This window comes from Asterias amurensis, chromosome 12 (genome assembly GCF_032118995.1).
Source record: "Asterias amurensis chromosome 12, ASM3211899v1".
Taxonomy (NCBI): Eukaryota; Metazoa; Echinodermata; class Asteroidea; order Forcipulatida; family Asteriidae; genus Asterias; species Asterias amurensis.
The window spans coordinates 17,627,559-17,645,011 of NC_092659.1; the positions used below are offsets into that span (position 1 = coordinate 17,627,559).

At 37.3% G+C, this 17,453-nt stretch overlaps 1 protein-coding gene across 3 annotated transcripts; it reads left to right on the forward strand.

The window, feature by feature from the left end:
- Positions 1-1,879: 1,879 nt before the first annotated feature.
- On the forward strand, positions 1,880-17,380 carry LOC139945018 (allatostatin-A receptor-like). Of its 3 annotated transcripts, none has more exons than XM_071942250.1 (2): positions 1,880-1,978; positions 14,146-17,380. In XM_071942250.1, exon 2 carries the CDS (start codon positions 14,199-14,201, stop codon positions 15,498-15,500), a length of 1,302 nt encoding a protein of 433 aa, XP_071798351.1. In that variant the 5' UTR covers positions 1,880-1,978; positions 14,146-14,198; the 3' UTR covers positions 15,501-17,380. The 3 variants fall into 3 exon arrangements, with proteins under 3 accessions (XP_071798351.1, XP_071798349.1, XP_071798350.1); XM_071942248.1 differs by lacking the exon at positions 1,880-1,978 and adding an exon at positions 8,059-8,188; XM_071942249.1 differs by lacking the exon at positions 1,880-1,978 and adding an exon at positions 11,231-11,367.
- The last annotated feature ends 73 nt before the right edge of the window (positions 17,381-17,453 follow it).

The window sequence follows — 17,453 nt, forward strand, 5'->3', positions numbered from 1 at the left end:
ACCATGGTCACACGAAGTTGCTTGATTTCGAGACCTCAAAACTCTCATGAGATAATGTCTACTGCCTTTAAGTAATTATTAATAGTGTCCAGTGCCTTTAAGTGACTATCAATAGTGTACAGTACCTTTTATGCAAAAATCCAGCTAGTCAGGCTATGAAGTGAAAATGGAATTACTGTCATGTGAAAATGGATAATGCGTTCGACGAGGCCGCTGTAACCGAGATTTGGGTCAGATAATTGATTCTTGCACTGTAGGCAAAGAAACCTATCATCGAAGTCGAGTACCCTTTATTTTTTGCAACTTGCACTCATTATTTTCAGATTTTCTGTTTATTACAAGGCTCTTATTTATAATAATGGCACAATGATTATTATGGTGAGAATGTACAACAAACAATTATATACATTTTAATAATAATAATAATTAATGACACTCCATTTTAGACCTCCTTCCCTAACCCAACCCAAGCTCAGACCCAAAAGGCAGTGGACACTGTTGGTAATTACTCAAACTTAGCATAAAAACTTTCTTGATAACGAGTAATAGGGAGAGGTTGATAGTAAAAAACATTGCGATAAACGGCTCCCTCTGAAGTGATGTATTTTTCGAGAAAGAAGTAATTCTCCACGAATTTGATTTTGAGACCTCAGAATTATTTGAGGTATCGAAATCAAGCATCTGAAAGCACACAACTTCGTTTGACAAGGACGTTTTTTTCTTTCATTATTATCTCGCAACTTCCACGGCCAATTGAGTTTAAATTTTCACTGGTTTGTTATTTTATGCACATGTTGAGATACACCAAGTGAGAAGACTGGTCTTTGACAATTACCAATAGTGTCCAGTGTCTTTGAAGGCCTACACCTCATTAAGAATTGCATTGTCAGTCTCGCTCGTGTGTGATCAGTAATTTTAGGGACGGCTTTGGTCCAAAGTTCATTAATTTAACGCTTATTTAGGAAATTAACACACGTATATTTTAAACGGTTCTCAATAGAACTACCAAAAAACACGCCATAATTAACTTCCGAATCCCTTATCTTACATCTGGATGAAGAGAAGAAATTATGTTGATTTGCTACGCAGACCACCATATGGCATGTGGTATCCTGGCAACGCATTCAAGAATAGATGACTGTTCTCTTTATCGCTTTATAGTGATTGTCATTGTGATAAATCGTATTTTTATTCGTATTTTTATTCGCATTATAAAATAGTATTCGCATTACTTCTCTCAAGGTTAAACAATACAATGCATAATGTGATGTATGGTTTTGTCGCTTTTTACAACAATACAAATTATAATAGTAATATTAATAATACATTATAAAAATAACAAATAAAAACATAACCTTGTCAAGCAAAGTCTAGAGTTGCATAACAAACCAATTTTGTATAATAATTGCCTTTAGCATAAATGTAGGGAATTCAAACGACTCCACTCCATCATTGAAATGCGAACTCTAATTTAGACTAATGGTGCGAGCTTTAATAAGCTCTGCATTGCATCTAAAAGACAGCTTGGGCAAAGTGTACTTTGTGTGGGGCTGAGGTGTGTCTGGGGGGGGGGGGGGCATTGAAAATAAACCATTAATAATACATTGAAAATATAACTTTACCAAGAAACAGACAAATTCACTTTTGAAGTCCAAACGTCTCATGCATAAAGCTATTTTCATGCCGTTATAATATCACCATAAACGAAAAGGTGACAGGACTGCGCCGAACTGTGTGAGTATAACCTCACCCCCCGGTTTGTGCATTTGAAACCGGATACCCGTCCTTATTTGCATATGGTTTCCGTCAATACCGGTTTGACCACTCACTCAACCTAAGAATTGTGTTTCTTCGGTGACACTAGTCATTTGTAGATGGACTCTTATCAGGTGAATTTGTGATCATATTAAAGTGCTTGATTTTAGTCTTCAATCTGCTGCCACACAGCGAATTTAAAGTACCTCTCACCATTTTATTGGTAAGTACGACATTGTCGACGAGAATGTTTGTTCGAAGAATATTATTGCGAACTTCGTGAAATCATGGAGCTATATGAAATAGTGTGTCTAAGATCATGGAGGTAGAATGTCTACCTCCATGCTAACATGCTAGCTGATGTGTTATAGGACGCCTACTCTGTTTCGTATACAATGTTAACGCATTATTGGTCTTCGTTTAGGGCGAAATACATATTTGTGTTTGATCTCTTGAGCAATGTGATCATAGATGTTCGAATGAGTTATTAAGGTTTGGTGATTGGCATTTCAGTAATTTTTAATGACACTTTGAGGATATTTTAAAGATCGAATTTAAACGAACTGAATTGATAATGTTCGATGTATAATAACAATATTGTTCACGATAATTGTCACAAACACCCAATAAGTATCAACCAATCTCTTTTGGTGCACATAACAAAAATTCAACAAGAGATAATATTTTTCTCTTATTTTTTTTTTTTTTTTTTTTTTTTTGGGTACCTCATCTATAAGACAGCAACTTCAAATTCACAGTATAAGTTGCTTGTTTAGTCCAAAGTGTCCTGTCTGGTTATTTACTCAGATGGTTGCCGTAGGCGTGAAAGGACCCTGTAATTAATGAAATATTTATGAACTTTCAATATCAATCATTGCAGAGCAGCCATGATATAAAGATCATTTTCTGGTAATGTATACCACCCATTCCCATTCAAGCATTGAGGCAGCGGACACTATTGGTAACACTCAAAATAATTATTAACATAACACCTTTTTTGGTAACGAGTAATGATGAGAGTTTGAAAGTATAACAAATTGTGAGAAACAGCACCCTCTGAAGTGACGTAGCTTTCGAGAAAGAAGTAATTTTCCACGAATTTGATTTCAAGACCTCGGATTTATAATTTTTAAGGCCTGGAAATCAAACATCTTAAAGCACACGACAAGGGTGTTTTTTTCTTTCATTATTTATCTCGCAACTTCGACGACCGATTGAGCTCAAGTTTTCACAGGTTTCAAATGTTTCATTTATTCGTTTTTTTATGCGCATATTATTCGTGATGGATGTTAGAATCTAATTTAAAAGTCATTTCGCAGAATAATGGTCTGACGACCGTTAAAATTGTACGTCACTTTAACAATTAATGCTTTATTTTACAGTAACCTAATTGAGAACAGAACAAGTAATTTAAAGATACTGAACTTGATCAAAGACCAGTATTCTCACTTGGTGTATCTCAGCTTATGCATACAGTAACAAATCTTCAGTAATTTTTTTATAACCAGATGATCATCGTAGTTCCAAGAAAATGATAAAGGCCAAAACACCCTTGTTGCAGATGTGTGCTTCTAGGTGCCTAATAATGGCTTTAGACCTTTAGACCTTTTTGTGAAATCTTTAAGTAAGAAATAACATCTTTTGCAGCCTTGTTGCAGACGTGTGTGCTTTCATATCCCTAGCAAAAGGCTACAGGCCTGAATTAAGTAGTTTAATATTTGAGGGAGGAATTACCCTTTTACAATAAGAAAAGAAAAGAAAATACTTCATCAGAGGGGACTGTTTCTCAGCTTTCCATTGCTTGTTACCAAGCAACCATCTATGTTAACAATTATTTTGAACAATATTACCTATAGTGTACAGTGCCTTTAACGTCATGTATTTGAACTGCTTAACAGACATGCTGTGTTTGTTTATGCAGTCATTACAGGACGAATGAGCATAATTACTTTCTGTGAGGCGTGAATCTGGTAATTGCTCTAATCCTCGGATAATTAGGCAGTGATGTAACCTAGAGGTGGGGTTTGGGGGGCCGGGGGGGGGCACACACATCGACCGGTGGCCCCCCCCCCCCTCTTTGACATCTTTACTTTGGTTATTAAAAATTAACAAGGTAAAGTGTTCCGTGTTCTACTTTAAAGTGACAGTCCTAAGAGTTTAACAAAAATCCCATTGACACAAAATCAATGCAGGCCCCCTATATGTGGTTAAAAGAATAAACAGAATAAAATTAAAGCTAAGATGTGTCAAGAACGCTGAAGTAGGCTTGTTTTGGAAGAAATGAAAACGAGACCTACTTATGTAATGGCCTAAAAGCTTTTCTGTGAGTTTGTATTTGTTTTTATTTCATTCAAACAATTTCGGATGCTAAGTTTTGATTGAATAAACCAATATGTGAATAATATTTTGCAAACATATCGTTGCCATCCTTCATTCATAGAACTTGGTATTATAATTTCGTAATTTGCAATGGAGCCCATCTAAGACAATATGAGGCACAATATTTAAAACGCAATGACCTGTCTTTAAACAACATTTGAGATTTAAAAAACATGTAAAAAAAAATTTAAAAAAAATAAAAAAAACAGGATAGACCTATGTTGAACCAAAGGACTTAGAGAAAATAACAAGCAATGAAGACTTTCCCACCAGAGTTGATCTTGCAAACGATGGCAATCGTAACACAGACAGACCATACTGGGTAGAGTGTTGACGGAAGTAGTGACCTCGGGGTCACGGGTGCACAGTTTGACAAATTATTTGCCAATACTTTGTGTATTTATGTGTGGAATGCAACATTCTTTGACTGTTGCAAGTCACAGTTTACCCACTATGATAGTAAATTGTAAACGATTGTGTTTTAAGTGGAGAGCAAAACACACGCTCAGCAATAAAAAAAAAAGTGCTTGCACTTATATATCTTTATTCATTAGATTCATTAACATAATTATATCACGACATGCGAAATTAATTTAAAACAATCAATAAACAGAGAGAAGGGGTAGCACAATTATTTTGCATATTTCCATTGCCAGAAAGTAAACATAACATCACATCCATAAAACAAAGATACGGGGTCACTGCCCGACTTTGAATCGGAAGACATTCAACGACCGCACTTCCCTATTATTCCTCGGAAGTGTGACCCAATAAATCATCATTATTACACACAATCACTTCTTCAAACCGAACAAAATGTTTTAGTTCATAGTCACGTTGTGAATGAACATATGAACACAAAGGTAATTATTACAATTGTAGATGTGGTACTTTTCCAGCAATCACTTTGGAACCAACTATACAATGTTCCCATGTGATTTTAAACCATTGGACCCTTTCGGTAAACCATGGAGCAATAAACTAGTTTATTGCTCCATGGGTAAACAGTGTTGTCCAAGGCCCACACTTGTGTACCACAACTTCTATATCAAATAACAAACCTGTGAAAGTTTAGGCTCAATCGGTCATCGGAGTCGGGAGAAAACAACGGAAAAACCCACCCTTGTTTCCGCGCGTTTCGCCGTGTCATGACATGTGTTTCAAATAAATCCGTAATTCTCGTTAACGAGAATTTATATTGTTTTGCTGTTTTCTCAAAAAGTAAAGCATTTCATGGAATAATATTTCAAGAGAAGTCTTTCACCATTGCCTTCTGTAAATCCTGTAAGTTATTTGTAAATCTGTGAACTTTTTTTTTTCTGAACCGAAAGGGTCCATAATGGCTTTAAAGCCACTGGACACCTAATTTTCAAAGACTTCTCACTTGCTGTATCTGAACTTGCACAAATCATAACAAATCTATGGAAATTTTGACTCAGTTAGTCATCGTAGTTGCAAGAGAATAATTAAAGAAAAATACCTTTGTTGCACAAAATGTGTGTGCTTCAAGATGCCATAAAAAGCTAGGCTTCAAGCCTGAAATTTGTTCATATTATTTGATGAGAAATGATATCTTTCTCAAAAAGTCGTTGCTCAAAATTGTGTATTCTACCAACAGCTCTCCATTGCTCTTTACCAAGTAAGTTTGTATTCTAACAACTAATTTTTAGTAATTACCAATAGTGTCCAGTACCTTTAAACACACTACCACATCATCATGCCCTTTGGAACCAACTTTAGAATGTTTAGTCATGTTGTTTATATGTAAGATACAGTCACCGTGATGCATGGTTTCAGAGATAACATCGTCAAAAAGTTCGGTTATCTTTTATTTGCAAATAATAGAACATATCAAAATAAGTTCAGCTGAACTGTTCAGGTTTAGAACAACACTTAAGACTGATGCGTAATTTATAACATAATTGACAGTTCGTCATTTTGTATGTTTTTTTTTTTTTTTTTTTTTTTTTAGGGGTCTTCTTTGTAACAGTTTCCACAGAGGATATAGTTTCTTTGTATGTGTCCTTTTTAAATCAATTCGTTCAAATCTTTCGATTGAGAAGTACTGTGAAAATTGTAACATCAACCATTCGTCGTCACAATCCTCATAATTAGAACTTAAAACGACAGTAAAACAAAACATGCACGAGAAGTATTAGATTAAAAATACAAAAAAGGATTTTAAATTGAAGAGGTTAACTGCAATCTTTAAATACAAAAGTCCTTTTAATAAGATAACCCGACTTTATATTTCTTATTTTTAATTAAGGGATGTTTGGTGCGTGATTGTTTGATTAATTACATTTATTATTAGTATCAGTGTTAAATGCAAATTTATTTATAGTATTGGCTCGATCGGTAAATAAAACATAAAACATGAAAAGCCCTTTTCGAAACCACGGCTTCGGCTTTGGATTCAGCCTCAGGCTCCGTCCTATCGTCTGAAACCCTGAGCGCGTATACGCAAAGCACGAGCAACAATGTCAAAACAACGGCGGGGCCAAGCTAGCCGGAGTCAAATCTGGAGCCGAGTCAGTGGTTTCGAAAAGGGCGATGGTCCCAACTTAACAAGGATAGCAAATGTCGTGCTGATCTGACTTTTATATACAAACTTACACAGAATAGGGAAAAGGTCTTCGAACAATGGAACTACATGTCATGAACTTTATGGTAAAGGAAAACGTGCCTTTTGAAGCTGCACTCTATCACGTGCCACTTACAAATTGGGGAAACAACTGTTTTATTCAGAAATGGATGGTTTTGATTTCCTTGTTTGATTGTTTTGGTTTTAAGTCAATCCTTGTTATTCACTTTCGTAAAGTTTTTTTTTAAAGGTAAAGGTAGATTTGGGGTCACATTATTATTACAAACTTGTCAGTTTGCAGAAATTCTGATCAGCACTGTGTTTGTGCTTTTGAGTTTGTGTGCCATCTCGTTCAGTGTAGTCACCTGACATTATACCAAACACTGTAGTGGGGCAGATGGGGGACTTGGCACATCTGACGGAACCTTTTTTGTTTACAGAAATGAGTTTTGAATTTTGAGTTTGAGTTTTAAGTTTGAGTTTTAAGTTTGAGTTTTGAGTTTGAGTTTTGAGTTTGAGTTTTGAGTTTGAGTTTTGAGTTTTTAGTTGAGCAGATTTGAGTTTTTATGAACTGATTATGGTCGCAGTTTTAGTAACCACTATGTGAAAACGCTGCGACGTTTCATCGGAAAATAGAACAAAAGGTGTCATTCCTAATATGTTTTGTGGTAAAAATAAAAAGGCATTGCTAGTGTAGGGGACAAGACAACGGCAGGCCTTGAAGCGTTTAATTGAGGCCACCTCGCCTTGATAGACGTGTTGACAAGTCGTTAATGGTCTGTCACGGCATGGTCACGATGAAAAGTGGCGGCGTTATGATTCATGTTTCTGCAATCGAATACTGCTCTCGCGAGATCACTGCTCTTGCGCGAAACTGCTGGCTGCCGACAACTACTCCCCGATTAAACGAGGCTGTAGAGTGCAAGAGCAGATAGTCTTTCGGGGTCTAGCAGCCAGCAGCCTCGCGAACGTATCGGCAGTGTCCAGGGAATCGCGGAGACAGTCGAAACGATCATCACCACTACAGACATTAACGACTTGTTCACAAGTCTAGTCTCGCCTTCATGGTTTAACGCTTGTGTTTGTTTACAAAGAGATGCTGGTGTAGGGAGTGATGATGAACCATTGTTCATCACCATTATGTGGAGAAAACATTGCACTTTGTAAAGAGTCACTTTACAACACCTTGTTTGACCTCGGCGATGTCACGCTAAATATTGTCTTACGTGGGGTGTAGAACAAACACATGTGGCACATGGTAACACACAACACTGCCCTAAAATTCTAGGGTCAGGTGCCTCGAAAATAGGATGTATGTAGGAAGTAGTCTACGTGAGATACTTGTGCGATGTGCCTGAACAAACCTGCAGGTTAATAATCCTGTATTCGCTCGATGGGACTTTGGCACTACTGCACTCAAACCGAAACCTATGGTCACCAATCCTGGAAAGTTTATACCACATCGTCAGGGTAATTATAAATAGTGTATTATACTTTCAGTGTATATCTCTGTCCTTACTCTATAACAAAGCATTAAAGTTATTGGACCCTTCCGGTAAACAGTATTGTCCAAGGCCCACACTTTGTGAACCACAACTTCTACATCATATAACAAACCTGTGAAAATTTAGGCTCAATCGGTCATCGGTGTCGGGAGAAAACAACGGAAAAACCCACCCTTGTTTCCGCGCGTTTCGCCGTGTCATGACATGTGTTTAAAATAAATCCGTAATTCACGTTAACGAGAATTTATATTGTTTTGCTGTTTTCTCAAAAAGTAAAGCATTAAATGGAATAATATTTCAAGAGAAGTCTTTCACCATTGCCTTCTGTAAACCCTGTAAGTTATTTGTAAATCTGTGAACTTTTTTTTTCTGAACCGAAAGGGTCTAATGGCTTTAAGTAAGCGTCCAAAAGGTTTATAGCTTTGCGTTATTCTTTATGCAGACGACTTGGGATCGAACGCAGTTACTAACTGAGCTCTCTTTACTGATTCAATGTATGAGGCTTGGGGACAGTCCCATCTATTTTTGACTTTTCAAAAAGGATAATTTCTTTAGCAGTACATTAGTTTGCTGGTATGATTTCTCTGTTCAGAATCCTGGAAAAAAAATCACCTGCAGTGTTATATCTGACTATCTCATTGCGTTTCATTCTTTGTTTTCAGCAAGCTCAAACAAGTTGCTACCAGCACGATAGGTGTGGTAATAGGTGTAATGAAAGCACACGCAAACATGCCAAATTTGTACGATTTGTAGATTTTGCAAAATTTGCTTAATTAAAAAAAACTGCCGTCCGCGTTTCCATTTTCCCGAGCTTAATTATTAAAGCGAGATGTGTTTAACAGAGCATGTCGGTTTGTGAAGTGTTGCATCGACTCGTACGCACGTACCTGCAAATATATACTAATGTCAGTGAAATAATTGTTCATAGTAAAACTCATTCAATTAAATTTAATTGAATTGTTAATATTGATAACTCTTTTTATTATAATAGCACGATTCGCAAACACGTCTCGATGCGCTTTACATTAGTGCCCTGGTCATTGGGCCAACAACAATCCTTTAATCATACGTAGCTCCTAATGGACTGACAACCCTGAGTTGCCGTATGGCACTAAACTTAAAACTTAACTTAAATGCATTTATAAAGCGCTTGAACACTGTTTCAAAGCGATGTACAGCCAAGAAAAAAAAACATTAAAATGCAGGATAATGGGCAAAAATAGCAATATGGTTTTGAAAATACACAGCAGCTAAACAAGAAGCACAAATTTAGTGAAAAATTGCATTACAAACATTCATGATATATAGAATAAAATACAAAAATAGGCGTCAGGCGAACCCATAAATCAACCCCATTTCTGATTAAAAAAAAAAAAAAAAAAAGAAAATTAAGATCTCTTTTGCGACCGCAAAACGCACGCTATACAAATTTACACTAGTGACGTTTTTTCATACACAACATCAACCTCTACCCTCGCACCTAGGAGTAAAGAGAATCAATAAAACTAAAGCATCTTGCACAAGGGCACAAGTGCCATGATTTGAACCCACACTCCGATGACTTGACCACCAGGGACCAATTTCGTAGAGCTGCTAAGCACAAAAAAATTGCTTAGCATGAAACGTTTACCTCCATAAAATCAGGATTACAAACCAAATTTCCACGTAATTTTTAGGATAGGCAAACAACAGCTGAATACCTGTAACAAGCAAACTGCAACAAATGGAAATTTGGTTGGTAATCCTGTTTTAATCAAGGAAGAAATTTCACGCTAAGCATATGTTTTTGTGCTTAAGCAGCTCTATGAAATAGGGCCCAAAACTTGAATTAGGCCGTGTCCAATTTAGCGGCTTCAGCTACGGCTATGGCCATATTTCCGCGTCATCATGCGTTGAGGCATAGGACGTCCTTAGCAACACACTTAGCAACAGTCGTAGCCATACCTGTAGACGCTACCTTAGACTTGATGGTCATAAAATACAAAATATATAGACCTTAATCAATGTGTGGTCATCTTGATTTTACTCCATCCAAACTCATTGTAACCGAAACTGAGGCAGGACGAAATAATAGTCTGGTGCCATGTTTGCGTAATGAATGTTAGCATTGATTACTGTTATTGGAAACAGGGAACATGACCAAGATGGTGACAGCGTGATAAAGGTATATAAGCAGTGACCTGAATTCGATGCGCTAAATACCTCCATGCTTTAAACCACTCGGCCATGATGCTCTATTTTCGTGTGTGTGGGTGTGTGTGTGTGTGTGTGGGGGGGGGGGGGGGGCTTGTATACACTTGCTCGTGCAAGTTGCTGCCACTCTGGGTAGTGGGGGATTGATTTGTATCTACACAGTATGCAAATCACCTTGAACCTAATTCCTGACAGTGCCCGCATAATCATTCTACGTGAGGTTACTTGATAGCAAATTAAATTTACGCATCGTTTGGCTTCTGCCTCCTGCGTCCATTTGATTTATTTTTGACCTTGATTTTTTTATTTTTACAAAAAAATTTAATTTTGCCGTGAAAATTTGCGTCAATTAATATGTTCGTCAATATTCTCAACTTGAAGGCACACATGTGTCTAATAAAAGGCTTCAGGCCTGAAGTATTTTTTATACTGAGTGGCAAATTACCACTGCAAATTATCACTCAAAAACTGCGTTACTTCAGAGGGAGCCGTTTCTCACAATGTGTTCAGCAACTCTCCATTGCTCGTAACCTATAAGTGAGTTTGTCTGCTATTAACAACTATTTTGAGTAATTATCAATAGTGTCCACTGCTTTTTTTAAACAATTTTAAAAGTCAACCTTCACACATAGGCGTGTTGTCCTACTTCCTTTTTCAAACATGTTCATTTTGGATCCAAACCAACTTTGCGGGCACGAGTTTCCTGTAAACCAAGCCAATAGCCCTTAGCAGCGGATGTTACGCTATATTTGGAATCAATACTATTGCAAAGACTAGATATTGGTGGTTTTTCTCATTCGCACCTTATAGGCTTGCCATTTTGTCAGCCGGTAGGATTTTCCGCTACACAAATTATTACCAAATACAACTTATGACAGTCCGTTGTTGAAAGACTCGTACAATCTGTGGTACTCATTCGGTGTGCTGCTGTTGTTTGTTGAGTGGAAACTGGTAAGTCGTTGCTGGATTATTTAAAGGCAGTAGACACTATTGGTAATTGTCAAAGACTAGCCTTCACAGTTTGTGTATCTCAACATATGCATAAAATAACTAACCTGTGAAAATTTGAGCTCAATCGGTCATCGAAGTTGCGAGATAATAATGAAAGAAAAAAACACCCTTGTCACACAAAGTTGTGTGCGTTTAGATGGTTGATTTCGAGACCTCAAGTTCTAAACCTGAGGTCTTGAAATCAAATTCGTGGAAAATTACTTCTTTCTCGAAAACTACTCCACTTCAGAGAGAGCCGTTTCTCACAATGTTTTATACCATCAACCTCTCTCCATTACTCGTCACCAAGAAAGGTTTTATGCTAATAATTATTTTGAGTAATTACCAATAGTGTCCACTGCCTTTAAGAAGCTAATTCACTCTCAAGTTTAGAGGAAGATTTGATTGATGTGCTTCACAGTGACCGCTGAGTTGCTTAAGAAATAGAAACTGTTTTTTTTTTGGTGATATTAAACTACGTGCTTACGGTTATGAGGTACTAAATAGTATCCGACTTTTTTTTTCGCTCTGTTATATTTTTTCTATTTGCATAAACATGCCGATAGTTTGGATGAAATTTTAGTTTCATCCGAACTACATCGGCATAGCTATTAAAATAGTTTGTAATAGCCGAAACTTTTAATATTTCCGTTTTTGATTTTGTTTTTTTTCTCATAGTTTTTGGTTTGTAATTTATTGCTAGTAATTGGTGTTGTTCGTAATATAATGCCTTCAAGGTTGAAGTTATATGCTTCCAACTTAATTTATTTAATATGCTTTTTGTGTTACTACAATATGTATTTAAATATTAATTATTTTGTTCATGAGATTGCATTTTGTGGTGAGGATTTTCTTCTACAAAATATCTTGTGCAAAATAACAATGCAATCTCCCCTACATATATACACAGATATGCATAAAACAATACGTAAATATCTTTGTTTAAAACAAGCAATAATAATAAATAAACAAATAAATAACAATCAAAATAAAAAAATAATGGGAATGAGTTCAAATACAAAATAGACAACCCGGTGTGGACATTTTCATAACTGTAATTGAATTGTCCTTAAAGGCAGTGGACACTATTGGTAATTACTCAAAATAATTATTAGCATAAAGCCTTTCATGGTGACGAGTAATGGGTAGAGGTTGATGGTATAAAACATTGGGAGAAACGGCTCCCTCTGAAGTGACGTAGTTTTCGAGAATGAAATAATTTTCCACGAGTTTGATTTTGAGACCTCAGATTTAGAATTTGAGGTCTCGAAATCAAGCATCTGAAAGCACACAACTTTGTGTGACAAGGGTGTTTTTTCTTTCATTATTATCTCGCAACTCCGACGACCAATTGAGCACAAATTTTCACAGGTTTGTTATTTTATGCATGTGTTGAGATACACCAAGTGAGAAGACTAGTCTTTGACAATTACCAATAGTGTCCACTGCCTTTAATACATTTATCTTGAACAAAATTCAGCTTTAATTAAAAAAATAAAATCCTCAAAGGAAATCTTCCAAAAACAAACTGCTCTTTTGAAGTAGTATTTCCTTCTATATCCCATATGTATGTGGTTTCCCCTTCTGGTTTCCCCCGTTGATTGTCTGTTTAAGGTCAGATTGTTCACATTGTTCGCAAGAGGATGTCCTCTTGTATTAATAATACAAAATTAACAAGAGAGCAACACAATATCCAAGACTGAACTAGGTCGAACCATTCGGAAAATAAACCCTATTATACCGGCGTTCGTGACTTAGAATGCAATTTTGTGCATTATGCTCCGATGGGATATTTCTGTTTCCGTGTATTGGTCGTATGACTCGGATCTCCTTTCCCCTGACGACAGTTAAATTGACATGCTCGATGGCAACTCACCTACAGCTGCCAAGAGGAATTTACAGCCAAATTATTAGTAACATGAAGTCCCCTCGACCCAGTAAAGCTAAAGTAGTAGTCTTGACCGATTTTCTATACCTTCCGCCCAGCTAGTAGTTAAAAAGCAGGGCCCAATTTCATAGAGCTGCTTCAGCACAACATTTTGCTCAAGCAATACAAATCCTTGCTTAGTAACATTACATTACCGGCCAAGACTCGCTCATTTGTTATGCTAAGTAAACAACAGCTAAATACCAGTCACAAGCAATGTATATTATGGCATGATGTTTTGGCCATTAACATTGTGTAAAATAAGCAATCTATTTTCGTGCTTAAGCAATTTTATTTTTGCGTAAGCAGCTCTATGAAATTGGCCCAGGACTATTCTTTTTAGAGTTGAGAAGTCTCCCGAATTAATTAAGTTTAATGACCCAAGTAATTCAATAAACCTACTCCGTGAAAAGAATGCATCTTTTCCGGGTGTTTTGTGGCCAAACTCGGGAGAGCTTCCGTGTAATGGGCACATTTAACATTCATTCATGCATTAATGGTCTTATTTTTTAAACAAAACAGATAGGCTATCAATTATTATCTTGTGGCGATCAAGTGTCGAGTTGTACAAATAATACACAAAAAATAAGAAACATTTCACAGTTACAAAATTGGGACTATTGGTCAAGGAGAGAAACGATTTGCAATAAATAAAACAATTGAAAAATCATGAGACATTATCCCGAAACTTTAGAAAGTAAACAAACAAAATAAACATTAGTGCATGAAATAGCGCTTTATACTCGTTCAAATAAATTGAATGTTAAATTATGTTAATACTAAGGATGCCATGTTATCGTTTTTATCAACAGATTTTATCAACTTAGTGGAGTTTTCAGTCATTGAGTTTTTGCGAATATTGAAGATGGAGAACACATCGTCTGATACGCTTTTCACGACTCTATCAACTCCTCAAACCGAATACCCGGAAATTACCGGCTTCAATGCGAGCGATAAGATCGGAGTCGCCATCTACTGCATCATCGGGTTGTGTGGATTTATCGGCAACCTATTGGCTTGTATCGTGTTCTGGTCGCTGCGATCGAACAGGAACCAGGTTAGTTTGCTTATCTTCACCCAGGCACTGGCTGATCTGGTAACCAGTGTCCTCCTGATATCATTCGCGATCACTCGAGTTTATAGACACTTGATGCCGACAGAGGGCGCCACAGGGGAGTGGCTGTGTCGATTCTGGTGGTCTCGATTCGTGCTGTTCTATTTCTTCGCCATCTCCACCTTTAACTTGACGCTGATTTCGCTTGAGCGTTACGTAGCCGTGGTGCACCCGCTTACGTACTCCAAGCGATTCACGAGCCGCAACACCAAGATCTTCGTGGGGGTAATTTGGCTCTTCTGCCCGGTCATGCAGTACGGGCAGTCGCTCTGGGGTTACTCGGCAGCAAGTGGTACATGCCAAACAGTTCCATCTTGGGATGCCTATGGCCAGGCTATATTCGGAGTCCTCCTATATCTGTGGGAGTTGGTGACTCCAATCTGCACTATGGGGATTTGTTATCTCTTCATCGTTAAGACTTTACGCGAGAAGGAACGGGCAGTTAGAAGATCGAAATCGGTGACGGTGAAACCCGAAGGGAGGTTCGGGTCCGTCGTGAAACCGACGAGACAGAACTCTCGAAAGGGAATAACGATGACTCTGTTGATTCTGTTCATCATCTACGTCATTTGCTGGACCCCGAATCAAACCACGTTCGTCCAGTTTAATCTCGGAGGTCCTCTGGACTTCAACGGAGGTTGGTACCTCTTCACAGTCATTCTGGCATTCCTGAATTGCTGCGTCAACCCGTTCGTCTACGCGTTCCGGTTGCGGCAGTTCCGGGTGCGGGTCAAAGGCATACTGCAGTGCCGGAGGAAAGGGATCGCACGTGGTGGAGAGTCAGATGATGAGTTCTTCCGCGATCCGGCTTCGAACAGTAGTAAATGGAGTGCCAGGAAGGAGAAACTGGGGAAGATGTTCGGAATGAAACTTTCCGATAGGCAGGGAAGTAGCGTGACTCCAAGCACTCCTCAAACATCACCACAAGGCACACCCCATGCCACACCCCATGCCACACCCCATGGCACGCCCCATGCGTCGCCGCGTGCCACACCCGTGCTGGTCAAGAAAAACTCAGAAACTGCCAGGAATGGCAAAAATTGTGTCCACTGATACGCAAGGAGTAACTTGGCTGAACTGCTTAATGATAATAGTTATAATACTAGGCTTAAGTTTTGTAGAAACAAACAAAAAGGTGTTTGGCTTCCGGGAGTAAGCTTTCTGGGAAATTAAAAAAATGTTGTGTCGCAGCTTGCTTTGTAATAAGAGGTCGACATTGCAAAAACAACGTGATGGACTATACGTTTGACGTCACCATGACGTCACTTTGAGTTTATGCAAAACAAAATTAGTGGCTTCTTATGATGGCACTCATATCGGTCACCCAGTGACGCTCACAAGGTGTTTCAACATTCAGTGTTTTCCTGCAAGGTATGTGGGACTATACGTTTGAATTATGAGGTCTACTCCTTTTTAACATAGCACCATCAAATGTTTTACAAGGTGCTGTGGTGCAATATGCAGCCAACCAAACTATGATCACCGGGGGTAAACCCCTAGTTAGAAAGAACATAAACTATCAGTAAAAATACATGCCGAAAACTCCTTTTTATGATAATAATGTTTTTATTTGTAATATTGCTTTAACAAATGTTGTTATTTTTATTGGGAAAATAGTATAGTTAGCTGTTGCAAACTGCTTTATCCAACAAAAAATGCCATAAATGCAAACGCGACATTAAGTGCCTGACGTTTCGACCCTAGCAGAGTCTGTCTCGACGGTAAACATGTTGCTATTGATAATTACGCAGAATGCTTAGTTGATTATCCGAGTATAAGATAATGCGTCCATTTCAACGTGTTTTTTTATTATTATTTTATTTTTTTATTTTTTAGTAAACAACTTTGCGAGACAAGGTGAAAGTAATAAAATAGTACAATATTGATTATGTATAAGAAGAAAACAAAATAACGAAATTATTTTTTATACAGGAATAACTTTCTATGTTTTCCATCTCGTCTATGTTAATGTAAACCTCATGGAAAAACCTATAAAACAATTTGTCATTGGAGGCACGTATATATACAATGAACATTTTTTTGATTTTTTTAATGATGCAAATAACAACAAGTAAAACAACTTTACGCACAGCATAAATCTAAAGTACTGTTTATTTAAACAACAATTGTATACTTCTGCTATTATGATATAGTCTTGAAAGACACTTTTCGAGAAAAAAAAACGCCATTTTGCGGCAAAAAAAAAAAAAAAAAGTCTCTCTCCAGAAAATAATATTGTCTTTTTTTCAAACCCAAACCATAAAAAAGGCTACGCAGTCAGTTTCTCTTGGAGTTCTGCTAACATTGGGTTAAATTGTAATTGATCTATCTACTTGCCGTCAGCATTAAATAGATTATTTATCTTTTTTATTTTTATTTTTATTTATGTATATACACGTATAAATGTTTTATATTGTAGCTGTGCCAACTTGAATGGTTTTAACCAACAAAACTCTATATCAAGATGTGTCGTGTATATGTTACAAAAGTTACACTTATTTTGTGAAAAAAAGTTGCTTTATAAGAAAGAAAACTAATATTCAAGATATTAAGAATATTGTTAATCCTTACCGGTCCATTATTCATTATCTGGATTTTTCTTATAAACACCCCCTCCCCAAAACAAAACCTACAACTCAGCAACTATATGTTTTAAATTTTTGACATAGAGCACTATTGAACGTGTACATGTGCTAATTAAAATACAAAACAGTCAAACCTTTCAAAACAGTTTTCAGTTTACAGGTGGTCCCAATCAAAACCAATCCAATCCCAACCCCACCCCTATCTACACCCTGTCAGATACCCCACTCCGTCCATAATCCCGCCAACACAATCCATAACCCCACCCTATCTCAACCCCGCTCCAAACAAAACACACACACCCATTTTTATAACCGCCACAACATCAAACAAACCCCAACCTATCAAAAACCTACCCAATCCTGTCCACATTCCCCATCAAAATCCAACCCATGCATAGACCCCACCCAATTTATAAACCCA

Excerpts from the sequence above, each read along its gene's own strand:
- LOC139945018 (XM_071942248.1), top strand. The coding sequence starts at position 8,149 with ATGGTCACCAATCCTGGAAAGTTTATACCACATCGTCAGG. Across the intron at positions 8,189-14,145 it reads GTTTATACCACATCGTCAGG|ATTTTATCAACTTAGTGGAG; the intron begins GTAATTATAAAT and ends TTTTATCAACAG.